General features: G+C 40.6%; 1 protein-coding gene across 8 annotated transcripts in view; it reads right to left on the bottom strand.

The window, feature by feature from the left end:
• TTLL5 (tubulin tyrosine ligase like 5) overlaps positions 1-19,742 on the bottom strand; it is a 134,446-nt gene that overhangs the window by 68,232 nt on the left and 46,472 nt on the right. For 5 of the 8 annotated variants that reach the window (XM_071557799.1, XM_071557801.1, XM_071557798.1 and 2 more), the window contains 12 exons: positions 19,345-19,458; positions 18,890-18,981; positions 18,254-18,316; positions 17,302-17,340; positions 16,234-16,376; positions 15,034-15,325; positions 10,793-10,976; positions 8,458-8,604; positions 5,808-5,908; positions 2,735-2,868; positions 2,362-2,475; positions 1,568-1,975 (listed from right to left, as the gene is read on the bottom strand). In XM_071557799.1, coding sequence (XP_071413900.1) covers positions 1,568-1,975; positions 2,362-2,475; positions 2,735-2,868; positions 5,808-5,908; positions 8,458-8,604; positions 10,793-10,976; positions 15,034-15,325; positions 16,234-16,376; positions 17,302-17,340; positions 18,254-18,316; positions 18,890-18,981; positions 19,345-19,458 — 1,831 coding nt within the window. The remainder of the gene's footprint in view (positions 1-1,567; positions 1,976-2,361; positions 2,476-2,734; positions 2,869-5,807; positions 5,909-8,457; positions 8,605-10,792; positions 10,977-15,033; positions 15,326-16,233; positions 16,377-17,301; positions 17,341-18,253; positions 18,317-18,889; positions 18,982-19,344; positions 19,459-19,742) is intronic. The other 3 variants (XR_011698018.1, XM_071557802.1, XM_071557804.1) reach the window with 3 other exon arrangements.

Genomic DNA, 19,742 nt, shown 5'->3' on the forward strand with positions numbered 1-19,742 from the left:
GCTGTCACCCAAGTTAAATCTATAATGTTCTTCCTTAAAGACAAATGGATGTCTTCAGGTAAGCTATTCAGTTGGGAAGTAAGATTTATTTTAATGCCAGAAAGGTCGCAGTCTACAACTTCCTCATGAGGGGAAGAGGAGGGGCAGACACTCATCTCTTCTCTGTGGTGACCAGTGACAGGACCCAAGGGAATGGCCTGAAGTTGTGTCAGGAGAGGTTTAGGCTGGATATTAGATAAAAGTTTTTCACCCAGATGGTAGTTGGATGCAGCAACAGGCTCCCCAGGGAAGGGGTCACAGCACCAAGGCTGACAGAGTTCAAAAAGCATTTGGACAACACTCTCAGGCACATGGTTTGACTCTTGGGGATGATCCTGTACTGGGCTAAGGGTTGGACTCGATGATTCTTGTGGGTCCCTTCCTATTCTGCATATTCTGTGATTCTGTTGTCAATATATATACAGCAAACCCAGTGAACATGTGCTGACTGACACACAACCTAAAATAAATACATATAATCACTCAAAATACAAAAAAAGTAAGTATTATCAGGACCACAGCCATTAGCCTGTGTGTGGTTCCCAAAATTTTCCTAGCAGATTAGTCTGCATCCAAATTCCTACAGTTTCTTCTACCCTTCAGATTCCTTACACTCTAAAGTTACATTGTTCAACTGTCTTCTACCTCAGCATGACAGATGAGAGGTCTCTAAATCTTGGTTTTAGAATACTCTTGGATATGGCAGTGCTGAAACAGCCTAGAGAATGAGATACAATAATGATTCATTCAGATCTTTCTTTCTTGTAGGTCCTGACACACCTTTAAGTACTCAACACTCATGAGGTTTCATTACAAGCTATGCTTGATAGTCAGCCAGAGAACTAAGAACAGCGCATAGAGAGGACAGGACTTCTGCTAATGAAAACAACATTAAAATCACCTAAAATCACTAAAGTTATATTATTTCAGTAATATTATAAAGAAAATACACAGTATTTAATTTCTCAGCTCTTTTTGAACAAGTTCAAAGGTCAAGTTCAAAGCACAAGGCTGAGGGGAGACCTTATCACTCTTTACAACTACCTGAAAAGCCACTTCTCCCAAATAACAAGCAACAGAACAAGATGAAATGGTCTCAAGTAGCATTGGGCAAGGTTTAGATTGGGTATAAGGGAAAATTTCTTCACCAAAAGGGTTGTCAAGTACTGGAACAAGCTGCCCAGGTAAGTGGTTCAGTCACCATCCATGAAGGTGTTTAAAAGATGTGTAGATGGGGCTCCAAGGGACATGGTTTAGTGGGGAACCTGGTAGTGTTACTTGTTGGACTTGATGATCTTAAAGGCTTTCTCCAACCTAAATAATTTTATGATTGCCTGTTCGTCTGGTCAATAAAAGGGCGTTTGGGACAAACAAGGGCTGCATCCTGTACCCCTACTTTCCGTGAGAAATTTAGCACTATTCAACAAGATTCAATTCTGGAAATGTAAAATTTCTACCTGCTCCAGAACAGAGATTACACCATGTCTATACTGAGCTAACAGGTTATGATGCACCCCAGAACACTTACCTACTTTTGCAGAGGATGATCGGGACAATCGGGACAATCTTTGGCTGTAGATCTGAGCAGTTCTCTGAAAAGAGGAGAAGGGGCTACCAGAACGACAAGGATGTAACCCTGCAAGGCTACAGGTCTCACTGGACACTGGGTTTGTGAAGACAGAAGAGCTGTCAGAAGTTGTGCTCTGCAAGGAGGGTCGTAGGGGTGGGGACTGAATCAATCTGGGACCAACTGGAGGAGCTGGCAATGAATAGTGACCATCCATCTGCAGATTTTCAGAGGCTGCAGGCTGAGATGGTATCAAGGAACTGGTACTTCTCTGGACCGTGGCACCAGCAACAGAGGAGGGAGCACCAGCATGGCTGCAACGAGGTAATTTCACTTCAGCATTTAAGGAGAAGATGGGTCCTTCAGGAACTGCAGAAAGATAATGAACACATTATATGAAAAAAAGCTGGATTATAGATTCTTTGATAATATCAACACACTTTTCAGACACACTGAAGCCAAAATACCCTCATCTACCAGCAAAGACAGGAAGAGGCTCTACATGACAAATACCCTCTTTCAAAGCCTGCCACATTTAGATCTTCCCTCCAAAGAGGGGCAGCTCTTTCCTAGTGCCTACTCTACAATATCTTCTATTGTGTTTAAAAGCAAAACCTGAAGAATATTGCCCAAAACTAGGCATTTGAACCTCTCAGTTTGAACGCAAAGGTTCCAACCTTTGTTTAAAATGGTATTAAAGACAGTATATGCATTTGATACTTTTTCTTGATGATGATTTAAGCCAGTTCACTTACAGGCTGATTTAGCTTCTTTGGGTTTATAGCCTTTTAGTGCTCCTTCTGTGGGCAGGTCTGTAACTGAACTTTTGGGATGATCACTTTTTGTTTTTACCACCACCTCAGGATGCTCTATAACAAAACAAGGAGTCAGGAAGGAGAACATTGCAAACTGTGGTATCATTAGAACAAGACTGCAGAATTTAACCCTGCTAGAACAGACATTCTTGCTAATATTTCCTGTAGACCATGCAATCGTGCTGTCAAAGAAAAAATATGTAACCTCAAGAAACCTGAATAACCTTATGGAGGAGTTGTTCTCTCTTCATAGACTGAAGTTAAACTGGATTTGTCTGGGTAACATCATCTCAGAACTGTCTGCAAAACTTACCATTTTGTGGCTGTTTCTCTGAGTGGTGACTGCTGTTGCTGTGTTTTGTGCTTGTGGAGTTCGCTCCCAGGAAGACACTTGCTGATTTGTTTTTGTGTGTGTAAAATGTCAGTACTTCCTCCAGATCACTTTCACTACAATAAGGAGAGAAGAATGGATATAGTCAGAATGCTAAACTTTTCCGCATTTGTGTAACAATCAAAGTCAAGAAATGATAAATAGACTGAAGAGGAGAGTGGGAAAAACGGTGGGACCAGATAAGTGAATGCCTTGCTCTGTTCTTCAGGGTAAGAGCAGAAGGAAAGCAACATGCCTCAGTTAAACCTGAGAATCCCACTGAAATGGGATCCCATCTTCTTATTCAGTAGAAAATTCAAGGCATTCAGGAGCCTTCGCAGGATAAATAAACAGCAAGTGAATACTCCAAACACATTTGAGGAGATGAGCTCAACAGGACAGATTCCATCCACAGCTAAACATGTGAATCTTCCCCAGGTGCTCTTTAGAACAAGCAGCTATCTTGTTCATGACAGAGCTTGGCTCAGCCTCTGTTTTACAGTCATCATTAGTAGTTTCTATTCAGCAGTGGGAGGAGAAGAAGAAAGAGAAGGGAAAAGCTTGTTAATAAGCCAAAACTGCAGGACAAACAGAGCAGGCAATATTTTTTTCTGAAACTTAGAAAACTTGCATATGCTTCTTGTTTTCTTTACAAGAAGAAAGCACAACTGCCCCAATATCCTAAACATCTATTGGTCTCAAACCAGTATCAGTTACTTGGCTACTCTTAGAGCTTAAGCAAGCCATAATTCTAATTGTTTTGATTTGCTTTCCTTTTGCTTTATAGTGTTGCTTCAGCACTAGTGAGTGGCTATATGGCAGAGCAAACACTTAAAGGAAGAAGTATATTGCCCGTAACACCACAAGAAAACACAGGAATATATATTAGCACAGCATCAGTTTGAATCCTTCAAAATATCCGTTGAATATCACACTTGTAACTAGTCTTGGTTAGCCTGAGCTTTGGTAAAAGCCATGTCTAAAGCTAATACATTGGAGCTGTGACCTTCAGAGCATGCTGCAAAGTTCACTTTTTCTCCCCAACCAATGAGAACAGAGGTGAAGAGGAAATACAAGAATGAGAAGTTGCTGGTGGAAAGGTGCTTTAAGCTATTACAAAAATTTGCCAGTATATGCTTTTACAAACCACTGAAGACATTTAGAATCAATAGTCATAGCATATGTAACTAAACACAAAGCCATCCATGTGATATCAAAGTTAGAGAGCCAATGAGACATTAATTAAGAATTAATTACCCATTTCCTTCACTGTTGCTTTCACTGTACTGCAGAACAAACAGAGTGGAAATCTATCCCCTCTGTTTGGCTTCAGATGACTAGCTTATTGATTTAAGCTTCAAGAACAGTGTCAAGTAGTGTCACATATCAGAGTTTTCAAACATTCTCAATAACTTCATAAGAAGAAGAAAGATCATCACTAGAAATCGTCTGATCACTGGAAAGCCATTCTTTATCACTCAAGGCAAATGATACAGCAAAAATCTCCAGTTTCAGTCTAGACTGTCCATCAGGTCATGATGGCATGGTAGCCAGTAACATTGAAACAGTACATGCAGTTCTGTCCCATACAGCCATCCCTTAGCATTTCTGGCAAAAAGGAAAATGATGTGCCCTGGGACACAACAGACATTTTAGTGGCCAGAAAGGTCAGAGAACCAAGCACATGCCACGGGCCCAGGTAATATACAATTCTAGTTAGAGGAGTAGATCCTGTAGTCTATGGTAGTCACATATTTTTATCAGAAAAGCAACAAGATTGTTCTGGGACCCTGTAAATTCGTTGCAGTAATGACTCCATCAATTGTATTAGCAAAAGGTAAAATTACTTGTTTTCATAAGAATGCACCAAGAGAGACTGTGAAACCTCTGCAACTTACTTAAGATGCCTCAGCTATCACTCCTAGTCATTCACTAAGAGTGCTATTCAAGCAGAATAAAAGAAAGAATAGTTTCATAACTCATGAAAAAGAAGCAATGACCATCAATCTTCCCAGAGAAAACTGATGGGGCATTACAAAGGCAGGTAAACCCTACTTGTCCAGATATTGATGGGGTCCTTGCCCATATACACACGTCAGATATGGGTCAAATAACGGAGTCAAGAGGAATTGCTTCAACAATCAGAGACTTTGAAAAAGTAATTCTGGTTCACTGAATAATTTTTGACCTCTCCATAGTCAGATAGCTATAATAACCATTGTTTTTCATACTTCAGGCCATTCCCTTGGGTCCTGTCACTAGTGCCTCCAGAGAACAGATCAGTGTCTGCCCTTCCCCCTCCCCTCATGAGGAAGTTGTAGACTGCAGTGAGGTCTCCCCTCAGTCTCCTCCTCTCCAGTACTTAACTATTTTCAAAATACGTTTCCTAGCAGACTTTAAGACAAACAAAATTCAGAGACAGAAAATGATGCTTTTTCATTGTGAAAGTAGCTGCTTGCACTGAACTGCCTTAGCAGGCCAAATAAGAGGCCTAACTCCCATCTTTACTCATCTCAAAGTCCAGACTTGAAGAGCTCATGAAGAGAGGCAGCAAGCATGAAACTTGTTTCCAAGAGCACAAATTTGAGCATCAAAGCTGTAACAACTATTCAACCACAGCAGCTCAAGATCATCTGAGCAGCAGTTCTAGTTTCATTCTCCTGCCAAAGCACTGCCATATTTGCTCCAGCATCACAGAAAAGACCATTAGCTCACCAGCATCAGTTTGAAATTTATACAGGCCAGGGCAACCACTGCTATCCTTTGGGAAGCTACTTAATTGTCAAAACATCTGTTGTATGTCCTTCTCTATGCACCAGATGCTGATGTTACAAGAGTTTTGTTGCTGGAAAGGAGACAAAAGAAAATACAAGCTCTCTGTCCCCCAGCAGGAAGAGGTCCTACAGTCAGTAAAGGTATTGAAAGGTCTTTAGATCAATCAAATCATCTTTAGAACAATTCCATCACCTTCAGGGCTGGGAGACCCTTTATCAAAGCAAATAAAATCTATTCCTACCTTGCTCTGGTAATAAACTTCTGAAAGTCTTCAGGATTTACTCCCTCATCCTCCTCTTCCTGTTTTTTTTTTGATTGTTTCTGAACCATCTGCTCCGTTTCCTGTTAATAAGCAGGATCAGTAAGTGTCTGTGTCCCACAGCACATCTATAGCTCCAAGAATACAAAAAACAGTTGCATGGGATCTAAGGAAAAAGAGTGTCAATGCCAAAAAGCCAAATTAAAAGTATTTCACTATGTGCAACAGCGTGAATGAACAGAGCGCCCCATGGACAGCATCCCAAGCATGTGCTAAACTCTTCACTCTTCCACCTGACATAATTCATTTGCTAAGAAAAAGTCAAGTCTTCATAAGTATGTGCTTTTCCTTCAAATACACTCTTCTTTCCTGGGACATAAGGAAGGAGGAGAAAGAAAATTAAAATAATTCTTTACAGATATTAGGTCCTCTCTCTACTTTTGTTGTTTCAGTCACAAATACGAAGTTCCTCAGAACAGCTTTTATTTGAGCATTAGTCCCAGGAGTAGATAGATACTCAGGAAGAAAGGAGAGGAAAAATATAAACTTATATTAAAAAAACTGAATCAAGGATGTCTGCTGTTGGCATCCACATTTTCCACTGTAAACTGGTATTTCTCCTGAGTTAATTTCTTTTGTCATGCAGCCAATTGCTGATACCAAAACCACACTGCTTTAGCAAAAGCTAAGAAAGTAAACAGTACAGCCTGTGACAACATGCACTTATACACTAAAATATACTGGAATAAATGGTACGCCTTTGCATGTGAAAAGGGGAGCAAGCTCTTGGACATAAACGATCTGTTTTACAGCGGTTGAACTGGCTGACACTAGAGGTTGTATTGATACAAACCTTCTTGTTCATTAAAAAAAAACACCTTCAGGCCTGTCTAAAATACCAGTACCAGTTTAAAAGCTTTCTCTGACCAGACTCAACCTCCACTTCATTTCTGCCTGCTGGTACCCTGAGCATTCCCAGGACAAAAGCATCAGATACATCTTTTGAAAGGTAATTCAAGACAGGGAAGAAAAAGCCAGTATGGGATATGTCTCTACCCTTCACTACTTAAGTAAATATCTGGACAACATGTGATCTGTTTTACTTAGTTTGCTGGAGGCAGCATTTTTTTTTTACTCTGTGTCATTACAGAAGATACTGAGTGGCTAGTAGGAATCCCTACTAAATCTGAAGTTACAAGTCAAGGAAAGAAGCCTGCATGTTGGTATCAGACATCAAAAACCCTCAAAGTCTAACAGTTTCTCAGTGGCTTAAACATGTATGCCCTAAAACCTCAAGTGATATATTCTCACTTGTTCTAACTGAGAAAATGCTCTGATTTATTACTAGTTGCACAGCTTTGTTTTGTGGATTTGCTCAAGAGTTAGCAGAAAATCTTCATGTTTGAATACAATTTGAGTGGAAATTATATCCAAAGCAGCTGCATTCTTCATTCACCACAGAGCCACCCAAGTGTTTTGTGGTTACTTCTAACACAGTAAGTCAGCAAGTATTAGGCTTACAAGGCACTCCCTGGAAGAGATTTGGTTCAATACCAACCTTGCTTAGACAGATCAAGTTACCAAATGTCAGTTCTGACTAGGTAATGTAAGTGAATATCCTCTCATAATGAGAAGGAGCTTGGAGGCCTCTGAAAGCAAAATATCAACTACCCTTGTTCTAACACTAAAGAAAATCTAGGGGGCAAAGGAAAGGGGAAGCAGTCCTTGTAAAGCAAAGAGTAGCATGAAACCACTATGCTAAGAACAGCACCTTCTACACCTAAAGATGCAAAAATTATTTAAATTATGACCTACATGTCTTTAACACTGAGCACATAGAGTCCCTTGCTACAGATAGGTCGCAGTCCCCAAGTATACCAAACAAATAGTAAAATACATATTTCATATTGTTCTGTACAAAAAAATTATCTCTAAAGAAGTGTATGTGTGGCCAAACTTCACGAACGAAGATTTGGGAAGGGCTTTCCCACGTGGGGGTGTGCCCTTCGAGCCTGTGCAGTGGATTTTTTAGGTGAGGCTCAGCGTGCGCAGAACTGGCCCCACCGTTTAAGTCCCAAGGTCCATCTGCCATGGCCGAGCAAGCTTGGACAGTGACAGTGAAGTCCTCAGGACTGTCTACAGCACCCGGTACTAAACCGGGGCTGACCCTGCTGAGCATCCGAGATCTGACGGGATCGGATGGCAGGGAGGCATTGAACTGCCCGGTACGGTCTCCACTGAGACTCGAACTCACGACCTGGTGATCAGAGTCCAGAGTGCTCACCATTACACCACGGGACCGCCTAAAGAAGTACCATACAAATAAATGGGAAGAGGCATTTACAAAGCATTAGAATCAAGGAGAAGGCAAAGAAAAAACAAACTACCAGTTTAAATCCCCTTCATTTCACCACTTCTTTTTATGCATGTTATTACTGTACTGCACAAATAATGTACCAATACTGTTGTCCATCTGACCATTTGAACAAAGTACCACTACTGGATGCAGAGCTGCAAACAGCCCATGTAAATGACAAACAGTGCCTTTGAACAGCCCGCAGGAGATGCTTTGGAAGAAGAGAAGAGAAATCAATAGGGCCACCAAAAGAAGATTTAAGAAAGAATTAGTCACCTTGTTATAACAGATTATGAACGCTCCCAGCTGCCGAGCCAGGATACGACGGCGATCATTGAGCCCCAAACGACGGCTGGGGAGCAGCAACCTCAGGGACTGGTGGAGATTGCTGGCTGCTCGCTTCAGAAACCGCATCACCAGCTCCTGCAAGCGAGAGAGATGGAGTTAACAATGGACCATCTGCAAGATGTGGGGAGAAGACAACAGAGGTACTACAGTGGCTAATAAGTGGCAAGAACTAAACACACCCTCCTGAGAAAAGAAGCTGAAACTGGAAGACAAAAGCATTCTGCAATATGCATTTTTAATACAGCCCTACAAATCCGAGGTGGGAAAGAAAAGCAGTATGTGTTGCCTGAGGTGGGTCAGAATTTTGAACACTTGGGAAGTGTTTGTTTGAAAAGCATGGTAGATAAAGGGGAAAAAAAAAAGCCAAGTAGTAAAAAGCAGCAACAACACAGAATAAACCATGAAGTCCAATACCTTAGGAGAGCATTTCCAAAAAACAACTTGCACCATGCTAAATAATGCCTGTGATAGAGCATACTGACATAAAACCCTCTCAGCACTACCAAAGGGAAGGAGATCTTGGTCAGATATCTCCACACATATCTCCACAGATATCACTACAGTGGGGCAGCCTCATTTCATCCCTTTTTATATACATCCCATTGCCACATCCTCTCCACAGCAACAGATGACTCCATCTAGAGTCACATAATGCCAATCCTCATCATGTCTGTTTGATCTCTGGTGTGGGAAACGTACGGCAGGGCAGATCCTAAGGCAAGATGCATCCCCTGGGTGTTTTGAATCCTTTCTGTCTCCCCTTTGGATTTGCTTCTGCTTAGGAGCTCTGTTAATGCATAAATGAGCAGCCTCACAGCCAAACTATTGGATTTCACAGCTCACCTCTCACTGCCATGACTCCAGGCTGGTTTGATCTGTTATTTTAAACATTACTTTTCACAGTACAGCAGACCAAGCGACTCAAAAATCCAGTTTTAATTTCCACTTGGAAATGGCAGAGGTAACATTTTCCACTGAGTTGACTGATTATTCTTGACACACAGTTTTATCTCTGAACTGCTTTGGCTGTTTCCCTCCAACATGCACTCCGTGAGAATACATTTGAATATGCATAAAGCTCAAGAGCCTACTGTACAAAGCTCTTTTAGGAAGGATTGTGAAGGGATCTGGGTTTCCTACACTCTTTAAAATGCATACATATCAAATACAAGGCCTTAAAATACTGTCCAGAAAAAAATCATCACTTTTACTTTCTCTTCTCAGCGGCTGTTACTTTAATTTTCTCTATCTAGAATGCAAGGAAGACTTCTAAGTGCAGATGTCTGGATACATTAAAACAGTACATAGAAAAGGCTTAACAGGATACCTGTTATATTTAACATAGCAGAAATAGCTTTGTTTAACATAGCTGAAATCAGATCCTGGCAAGTAATCTTAAGGAATCTCCAAGAGAAGAATTCAAGAGAAGGTAAGCTCAGAAACCAGTGTCAGAGAACCACCAAAATACCTGAGCAGCGTGAACACCAATGTTGTGGGTTCACCTGGCAAAATACCAAGCACCCACTACAGAGTCATAGAGGTCTCCCCACCCTCAAGGGAAACGGAGAAGGAAAAAAAACAAACCTGAAAAACTGGAACTTAAAATGGCAAGGTTTTTATATTTACACAGAAGAGAGAAAATTAAAAGCAAAATGCAATATAACACATCCACACAGGAGTAAAAGATTACAACAATTCTCCACCTCCCACCAAAAACAGATCCCCACCACTTTGGATCCATAAAGCACCCCAAAGGACACTTCCCAAGAAACACCCAGCAAGGAAAAGGGAGAGAATAACAATAAAAATGTTTACTTCCCTAAGATAAAACTGATGGGAAGTAGCAGTAAGCGGCGGTGAGGGCTGGTCCTTGTAGGACAGCACAGCAGGTCCACTCACTACCACAGCCATGAGCAAAAGACCCAGATAACTCCTCCCTACACTGTTTTTATACTTGATTTGACATCAGATGATATGAAATATCTCTCTGGCTGCTTAAGTCAGGTGATAACCTGTCCCTTCATATCTGCGTAGCACTATCAGGGCCTACTAAACTGAGGCCCACCAAAACTAAGGCCTAACTAAAACTAAACCACAACCAACCACACTGCAGACATTAAGAGCCGTCTACCCTATAGTTGCTGTGAGGTCAGTCAGCAGCCCCACCTCATCTGTATATTAAAATTACAGCACTGGCAGCTGGACAAAGACAGACAAACACCATCTCAGTTGGACTTCTGTTCTTGCAAGGATGGGAACAAACCTCAAAAGTCCCAAGGCAGATTTCAGCTTGGCTTCTCAGTCCGGCCAGCACAAAGCTTCTTACCATCTGCTCATCCTCTTTGGCAGCCCAGGCAGGATTCTGGATCTGGTCACCAGCCTCCTTCATCAGTCGTAACTGCACATGTTGTAGATAGGCGGAGAAAGCCCTACGAGCTTGTACTTTGCTGGGGACCAAAAGAATCAATCAGCCATACTCAGAACAGGAATAGGAAGAAGTACACAAGTCAGGCACAGCTTATGGATCAAAGCACAGTCATCAAGGACCTTCTAGGTGCAAAGAAAGCACGACCTCTTCACCCCACCAACATATTCAAGCAGATCTTCAGTTCAGCAAGATGGGGTAGGTATTGCAGGACATACAAAAGATGGTAGCCACTCTCTTAAGTTCTAAGATAATTTCTAAAAATGGAACGCTCTTCCTGGCTTTCACAGTCTTCATTACTCTCCTCCAAAAGGCAATAACAAGAACATCAGCAAAACTGTATTTTTGAACCAAATTCAAGGCTCTATTGGGCCTCTGTCTTCACAAACATTTTGAACACCACAACAACAGACCATAAAATAAACAAAGGGCTTCATACCAGTGTTAGAGTTATAACAAAGGCCCTGTAATTCCCACTGGAAATTAAAGAATTAAATCTGTGAAAGTAAGCTCTCCCCTGCTGGCTCAGGGACACAAGCCAAATTTCATTGAGCAAGGCACCACTGAAGAATGAAGGAACACCAGCAAAATCTGCTGTGCAGCTGGCTGAGCATGTTGGGAATCTGTGAACATAAACTGAGGAAAGGACTGTGAGTGACACATCACTTCTCATTCCCTCATAATGGTAGTCACTTTAGCACATGCATTTGTTGTGAGAGAAATTGCTGAAAGTTTTACCTATTTCTGTTCATTGTCATCTAGGTCTAAAACCTATCCTCAAGCATTCTGCTCTCCCAGTCTCTGCTCTTCCTCAGAGTTTTTCCCACAGTTGCTAGAAGCTTTTCGTAAGGATGCAGCAGCAGATTGGCTTTAGTGTCAGTGACAGATTCCTATTTCTATCACAGGCAATGTCCTACTATTTTCTACTAAATTAGCAAGTTTCATCTTAAAACAAACTACACTTTTGAATCCATTACTTTCCTGAAATATTACTCCAGAACTTACTGCTTTTGTAATGAGGAACCTTCTTTTACTACCCAGTCCAGCTTCATTCACGAGCAGTTTATATTTGCTTTTTCTTTCTCCAACATTGTCCTATATCTTAGTTAATTTAATCCTTAGATGGGTCTCCTACCTTGAGTGTATTTATAAACAGCAATTCCATACTTCCATAGTTTTCATTTCATTTGGGTGAACTATACACCTCTCTCACTGTATTCTAAGAAAGCACCCACACTGGTGGCACAGTAAGAGTAGCAGCTCACTGCCACCTGTTCCAGACACAGCTTACCTTCCATGAACATGGGTGATAGTGTCTGTATACAATATTCCACAGGATGTCTCAGAAGTATGTCAAGTCATAAGCCCTAGACCACATTTGGTGTTTGCATGCATGTATGAGCTAGAGCTTCACAAACCTTCTGTGATCAACCAGCATGCAAGATATTTTTCCTTATAATTAATTTCCAGTCAATGAACATCCAACTGACAAAATTTCTGCTGTAAATTATTAGTTCTTAAAAGCATGCCCCTGCACTTTGTGCTATTGCATTTCATCCTACTTGTATTATTCCTATGTTCAAGCCTATCTGTTTTCCCCACATTTATCGCGCTACTTTTCTGTCACGGTAATAACTCCTGAATCTTTTCCATCACCAAATTTCATTAGCACATTTCTACATTTTGTGTCATTCTTGAACTGATTATTAAAATCAGCTTCAGATTGATTTCCCAGGAACCTCACCATACTTTCTCTACTTGTTCTCTGCTTCATAGGAACATTCTCAGGTACTTACACAATCCTTATGATTCCATGTACATGAGTCTCTGAAATATCATTAAAAACTTCGTGCAGCAATTTAGTCTTTTTGGTTTAAAAGTCTGTAAATTTCAGGAACACTGTGTTACAGTGTTACACAGGAATCATACAACATAGTAGCACTTAGAGAGATCAATGCATCAATCATATAAATTGAAATTAAAATAAAATACATTGGAAGCATCCACACATCTGCTTAATCACCAACTTTTGATGCTTCTGAAGACCATACCAGGGCCAAAGAGGGGCTATGCAAGTGGTAAGTTCTCAAGTCTCAAACTAACATCCTCTGTGGATAGCTGTACTTGTACCAGCAACCAAAACATAATGAAAATACCTGGTTACAATTTCTGTCTTCCAGGAACTTTAGTGAACTCCAGAATGCACAGCAGCCCTTGTAACACCTCTGAGCTGTGTATGCTGCAGGTCACCACACCTACCTTCTTTTTCCACACATGTGGAACATCAGGAGAACATTCTATCCTAGCTAAGAACCAATACTGTCTACATCAGGCCACAATATATCAGAAAAGGCTCTTCCCCTCAGAGCTCTCTAGGGCTGCCAGGTCTGCTTCAGGTGCAACTCAAACATCTCATGATCAGGAATTCAATTAGAAAGTGAGGAGCCCATGTTATCAACATCATCACAACAATACAGTTCTTTGCCTGCACCTGATACTTCCATGACTAAAAGCTAAAGAAGGTCCTTGTATAACAGTGCATCTCCTATTGTGCATGGGATTTTGAAATTTGAGGTTTTAAATGCAGGAATATATAAATCCCTTTTCATTTTACTTCCTTAGAAATGGCACAGTTGGGGAACAAGGTCCATTTGACTGTCATCTCTCTATCAGTAACACTGACTGAGTGGAAGAAATTCCCTCATCAGACTGACTGAACAAGAGGGAGGTCCTTCCACTTACAAAAACCGACCAGAACAAGCCTGGTTTCTCTTGCATGAAAATTTCATTACTTCAGCTCCTCTGCCTGTTGAACCCACAAGCAATGCTTTCATCAAAGACAGATCAGACTGGGCCAAGCCCAGCATAATTTTGAAACATGAAGTCAACCACAAGCCTTACATGCTTCTGTGGGGAATCCCAACAGTGCTGGGTGCTAAGCAAGATTCTGCCAGGAACACCAGACAGAGCTTACGTTCTTGGCAGGAGTTAGTTCTTTATATACGTAGATATAGGCACAGCATTGCTGTGGTCATCCTCAAAACAGGTTCCAGAATCTCCTGTGTCACAACAGCAAATGTCCTTGCCGCAAGAAGACATCAGAACAATCCCCAAATCCAAATCCACTGAACAATCCATAATTTCTCTCAGAAACTAAACTAAGAAAGAAACAAGATATATTTATTTTCTCTACTTTTGGACATTTTTCACAGAACACATAATGCTGCTTCTTGTCTGGAACATGCAAAATCCTCCTACACAGATATACATGACTAGGTTTTCTTTTTGGCCTTTCAGTCCATCTACAATTAGATAGTTTTGCTATACACATTCAAGTGGAGGATCATACTTCAAAACATCTAGTAGGACCCTGCTTGGTGTTACTCTATAGAATCTCCTCCAGCACCTCTCTTTTTTCCAAACAACAGAGCCAGGCATCAGAACATACTCTGTTCCACACAATCACACTCAACAACACTCAGTGAGATGTTTCAGTCATTTGTCACTCTCAAATGATTTCCTAATCTTGCTCTCAGAAGGCAAAGATCTTGAGCAGAAATTTTTATCAGAGATAATAATTCTATTATCAAAAACAAAAATGAGAACATTAATTTATGGAGACAGCCCTGAGATCAGCACTGACATATTCCTACACAAGTTTTCTTGGAAATTTACCATATACTTATACACACTTCTTGGCAACCACAAACAATGAGAAGACAAATTTTAGAATTCAGTAGCAGGCATTCTGCTTTAAGACAAAGAGGCATTTTAGAAGCCTGAGTGGACCAAAGAACAGACTATATCACCAGATTGAAGAATAGCCATGGAAACTATGACTTATGTTTTATACTGATCCCAGCAGGTGAAGCATTTAGGTAAACTGTCAGACTTCGCAACAACTTCCCTTCTGTGCCAATGAGCTGTTAAAGCAGCACACAGTTAGACAAAAACTAAGGCCCCTTTTCTAGGGTCTTATCACCTCACACTCGTAATGCGGCACTAAATGTTCATTCCCTGTATTTTAACCAGTTTTAGCTGCAAGTCAAAGCTAAAGGCAATATGCAGAAATCTCTCACCTCAGGTTTCCATGCTTTTGAACAATCTGAAGCAAGTTAAACCGAGACTCTGAGCCTAGTTTTTGCAGAAACAGTTCTTCTCCATCTCCAGTTTTCTTGTCAAGTTTTTCGGGCAACCTCTCCTTGCAACCAGTTTTCACTGAGTCAGAGAGCTTTTGCTTGTTTTTCACCTGGGTGTCCGAAACAGAACAAACAGTTCTACCAAGCTCTTCATCTTCATCTGTATCCACCTCCTCTTCCTCCTCACCTTCTGTGTCTGACTTGAGGGACAGCTTTGTTGATTCTGATATGCCTGTAGTAGAGGAGAAATCGCCTATGCTGGTTAAGAAAAAAGAGTGGAGAGGGCTTTCCTGCTAGTTATGCTCCTTGGTTTTCCCTAAACTCTTTTCTACCAGAAGAACAGAACAACACCATTTTAGAAGATAATCTTAAGTATCACTACCCTGTACTGTCCTTTCTGTCTTTCTGCTTGTGTATCAAACAGCTGAGAAGCCCATTTTTCCCAATATCAGAGAAGACAGACTAGGATTCATCTTTTAACTTTACAAATGTTTACTGACATCTGTATACACTCATACTTGACATATACATATACTCATTTTTTGCACTTTGTGTGTCAAATCAACCAAAGCTACAAAATCTAAACTTCCATTTGTGTCAATAAACATCATATACCCCAACATAGCTGCAAAAATCATTTTGTAACCTACAATCTCTCCCACTGCAGTCAGTATTACACAGCTACTAGAAAGAGTTTAGATACTGGCTTCAGAACAGTCACCTGTGAGGATCATTCACCTCTGTACTCTCTCAAGTTTTTCTAACATCTGCTTGGATAAGAAGGATTTCTCTCCTTCCAACAGCTTAGTGTCCCTGCTATGTCAAAGAACACATCTGGAAGGTCCCATCTTACTCTGCAAAGCTGAAGAACTACAGAGGTACACAAACTGTTGAATTTTTTACCCAAAACGCAACACAAGTATTACCTTTACTGATTACCTTTAATCATATACACAGGGATGTGGAAAGGTGGGAACGAAATTTTAGGCACTAAACAAGCACAAAGCTCAGAAGAGGAATGAAGTGAAAAGTTTTAACACTTGAAACCAGAACAACTCATTCACACACATTTCAAATGAATAATTCCTTTAATTGCTTGCTTTTGACTAGCTGCTCATCTAGAACTCTAGCCACGCATACCTGATCTTGTCTGTGCTGCTTTAGCCTTGCCATGACAGCGCCGACGCTTCCGTAACTCCAGGGAAACAAGTTTTCTCTCATAAAAGAGAGCATGAGAGTCCACAACTTCCATCCTCATATCCAGTCTTCCATTAAGACCTGCTCTGGGAAGCACAGTACAGAGACATCCCTCAATCTCCCTTTGTACTTCTCTTCCTGATGATACAAGAGACCTAGTAGATGAATTTCTTCAAGAAACTTTCTTTCCTGATACAGGGAAGAAATATTTATCATCAGTCTAACTCTGCTCTATTTAAGCCTACAAATGTTTGCAGAGAGTCTTACAAGTACTTTACAGAACATTATCACTTAAAGCCTCAACACACAATTATCTAGTATGATGCTTTCATGACTGAGCATCAGCATCATCATTCAGCAGCTCAAGGCACAATTAATAAGGAAAACTGAATTGCAAGAGTACAAAACAAGGGAGAGGAATGGAAAGACATGGACCTTAGTTTAGTCATCTGAATCATTTATGCAGACAGCTTGTTCTTCACTGTTTGGTCAGAAAAAAGAATTTTAATATCATCTACATGTTTACAAAAATGTCATACTTTCTACAAGTTCTGCCTAAACCAAGGGACAAGGAGCTCTGCCAGATTCCTTAAGGAAAACATAACAAACAAAAGTAACAACTTTCTGCTACTGTGCAAAGTTCCAGAAAAGTACTCTGTGTGATATAAGTGTAAACAGAAAATTCTTGTTGCTTCATATGGGTATATGAAGTCCAAAACCCTCATGCACTATGAGATCTTTTGAGAGAGCTCAGTGATAAGGCTTATTAATGTGGCAGGAATACCAAAGCAGGAAGACTAAGAGGAGCAATTTTAAGGTCTAATCCAACAAAACATGAGTTCTCCACATATGGGTTTATTACTTTCTCACTGTATTTATGTTTCTGAAATTATTTTCATGGATTTCAGATAGAAATGCTGTTGACGCACAGCTTGAAAGATGAACTTGTCCAAATCTAAATTTACAATAAATGCTACAAAGTACAAATTATTTAATTAAGAAGCCATTTACCGGGATCTCCCAGTGGAGAAGTCTCTTTTCATCTTGCCTCTATAAAGGGAAAAAGATCAAAAATTACCTTCCACTCTGGATCAACCTGGATTAAAAAGCCTCCATAGCCTCTATGTACAATGAGAAGACCAAATTCACAGAATTGCTTTTGAGTTCTATGGAGATGAAAAAAGAGCTCCAAAAGAGGAAACCTGAGAAGCTATATTAAAATTGATGCTTGCATTTGTCAGGCTTAGGTTGGAGAAGGTGTCATTGGGAACTACTCTTTAGACACATCCTTGAACGTACACGGAGAAAAATTGCACAGTGCTGATGCAGGAAGAGCTTCTGTAAATATTGGTTTTTTTCTCAGCTTCCTTATCCTTACTTGGTAGTCACTTTATAGTGGATCTCAAATTTGGATAAGAAGAACTGTTGGAAAGGCATTAAACACAGAGTGAAAGATACTGTGTACAACTCTCCATGGAAGTTCAGCTAGTGGCATGAACTGCCATTTCCACCCAAGTACAACCCAGAGAAAGAGGCATCAAATCAGGCTTGCACAGGTCAAGACACAGGGATACTAAACCATTGCAGGAGTCAATTTCAGTGCTTACTTTAAATGAGGACAAGCTCTAATGCAACTTGAAATTTGAAACAAAAGGTAAGCAAAGGACCATCTATATATAATCCCTTCACTGAGAAACCTACATGCTTGAAGTTCTCATGACTATAGTAATCTGTGTACTCCAATGATTCCCATGACTTGTGTGTATTGTCCTTTGTGCCCCTGGATTCAGAAGCACAATATGTAAATATATGAGAAAATTCCACAGTCACCAGCACACTAGAGATGATGAACTATCATCACTCCTGTAAATCACATGCTGCTAACACTGGATAAGTGAGGAATCAATCCCTGTTGTGATGTTTGTGCCCTTTACCCTCCCTCCCAAACAGAAAAGCTTTCTACCTGTCCTTAAACAGACGTGTAGCCAGCATGTAGTTCATTGATGTCTTGTGCTCTAAAAAGGATCTGTAAAAACAAAACACAGGATTACCAAGATAGAACTCTACGCAGCATAACACATAAATAAATGACCTGTAAAAAATATTAAAGAACTCGATTCAGACAACATGTTGCACCATAACAGAAAAGAGGAAAGGAGAGCTATAATTCTTCAGCTGAAGTTCCTGGTGCTGCAAGAGACAGAAAACATTACAGACTGGAAAAAAAACCCAGAAAAGTGTAATATAGCATCATTTTCAGAATAAGCAAGCCCTATACCGTGTTTATGGTCTATTACAAAAGTACACAGTATGGTGATCTAGGATGTAAAAGCAGATAACAATAATGGATTACCTGAAGCAAAGACATTTTTATTCTAATAGAAAAGCAACACCAGAAGCAATGTTTGACAGCTTTCCATGGGGTGCAGTTGGGCAAAGCAGCAGCTGATAAAAACAAGGGATCAGAAAACAGCATCTCCAACACTAAAATATTCTCTACCAAAACTGTCAATGTCTTTTTTACTGCCAAGATGGCTGATACCCAAAACAGAATATCCCTCAACACAGAGCATCAATCCTATCAGATTCATACTCTTACCCATAAAGGTCCCACGTTAATGGGGTAGGGAATATCCGGATGAAGCCTCCTCTTCGTTCATTTTCCTCTCTCACTCGCCGAAGAACTTTTATCTGGGAAAAAAAAAAGAAAATAGCCACCAACATAGGAAACAAAGAAAAATGAACCTTACAAAAATCTCTGTTTCAGTGGACAAGACTATTCAGTCCTGCCAACGGCTGGGTACATATGATATCCTTAAACAGTTTTGTCTTGCATTTAAATTCCAAGGGAGTCTATCACTGTTTCAAGCACACATGTATGCCTGGCATAACTGAGGGCGAGGGCAGGACAAGCAGTAAAAGCAATTCAGTTTTAAAAATCCTGCTGCTTCTGTCGTATTTTTCATATACATGCGCTTGCTCTTTGTTGAGCAGATAACCTCACATACTGAATGAAAGCCAAGGTAAATAAAAGCTTTTTAATAGTCTACTTACCTCCTCCATGGAGAGGCCTAGCACAGAGCTGCTGTGCCTTCCTGTTGCTTTTTCCCTGCCTAAGGGAATCGAGCTTTTAACTTCAGCATCACTGGCAGACAGAGGACGGGTACGCTGTAGAGACAGTGTGAATTCAGATTTTACTCTTTTCTTCTTTCAATTTTCTTATTAAAATGTCACATTCAAATTCCAGGACTCCATTCTCAGCAGAATCTACACTCCAGAGCACCACAGCCAGAATTCACAATTCCACACTCCAGCTGTTGAAGAGACCACACCCCAGACAGCACTCAGTGTGAGTATTCACATTCTTACATTTTAGCACAGCGGGACTTACAATTCAGGCATCAGTGCCAGGACTTACACCCCGGCCCCTTCCGGGAAAACACAAGACATAC

This window comes from Pithys albifrons, chromosome 6 (genome assembly GCF_047495875.1).
Source record: "Pithys albifrons albifrons isolate INPA30051 chromosome 6, PitAlb_v1, whole genome shotgun sequence".
Classification (NCBI taxonomy): Eukaryota; Metazoa; Chordata; class Aves; order Passeriformes; family Thamnophilidae; genus Pithys; species Pithys albifrons.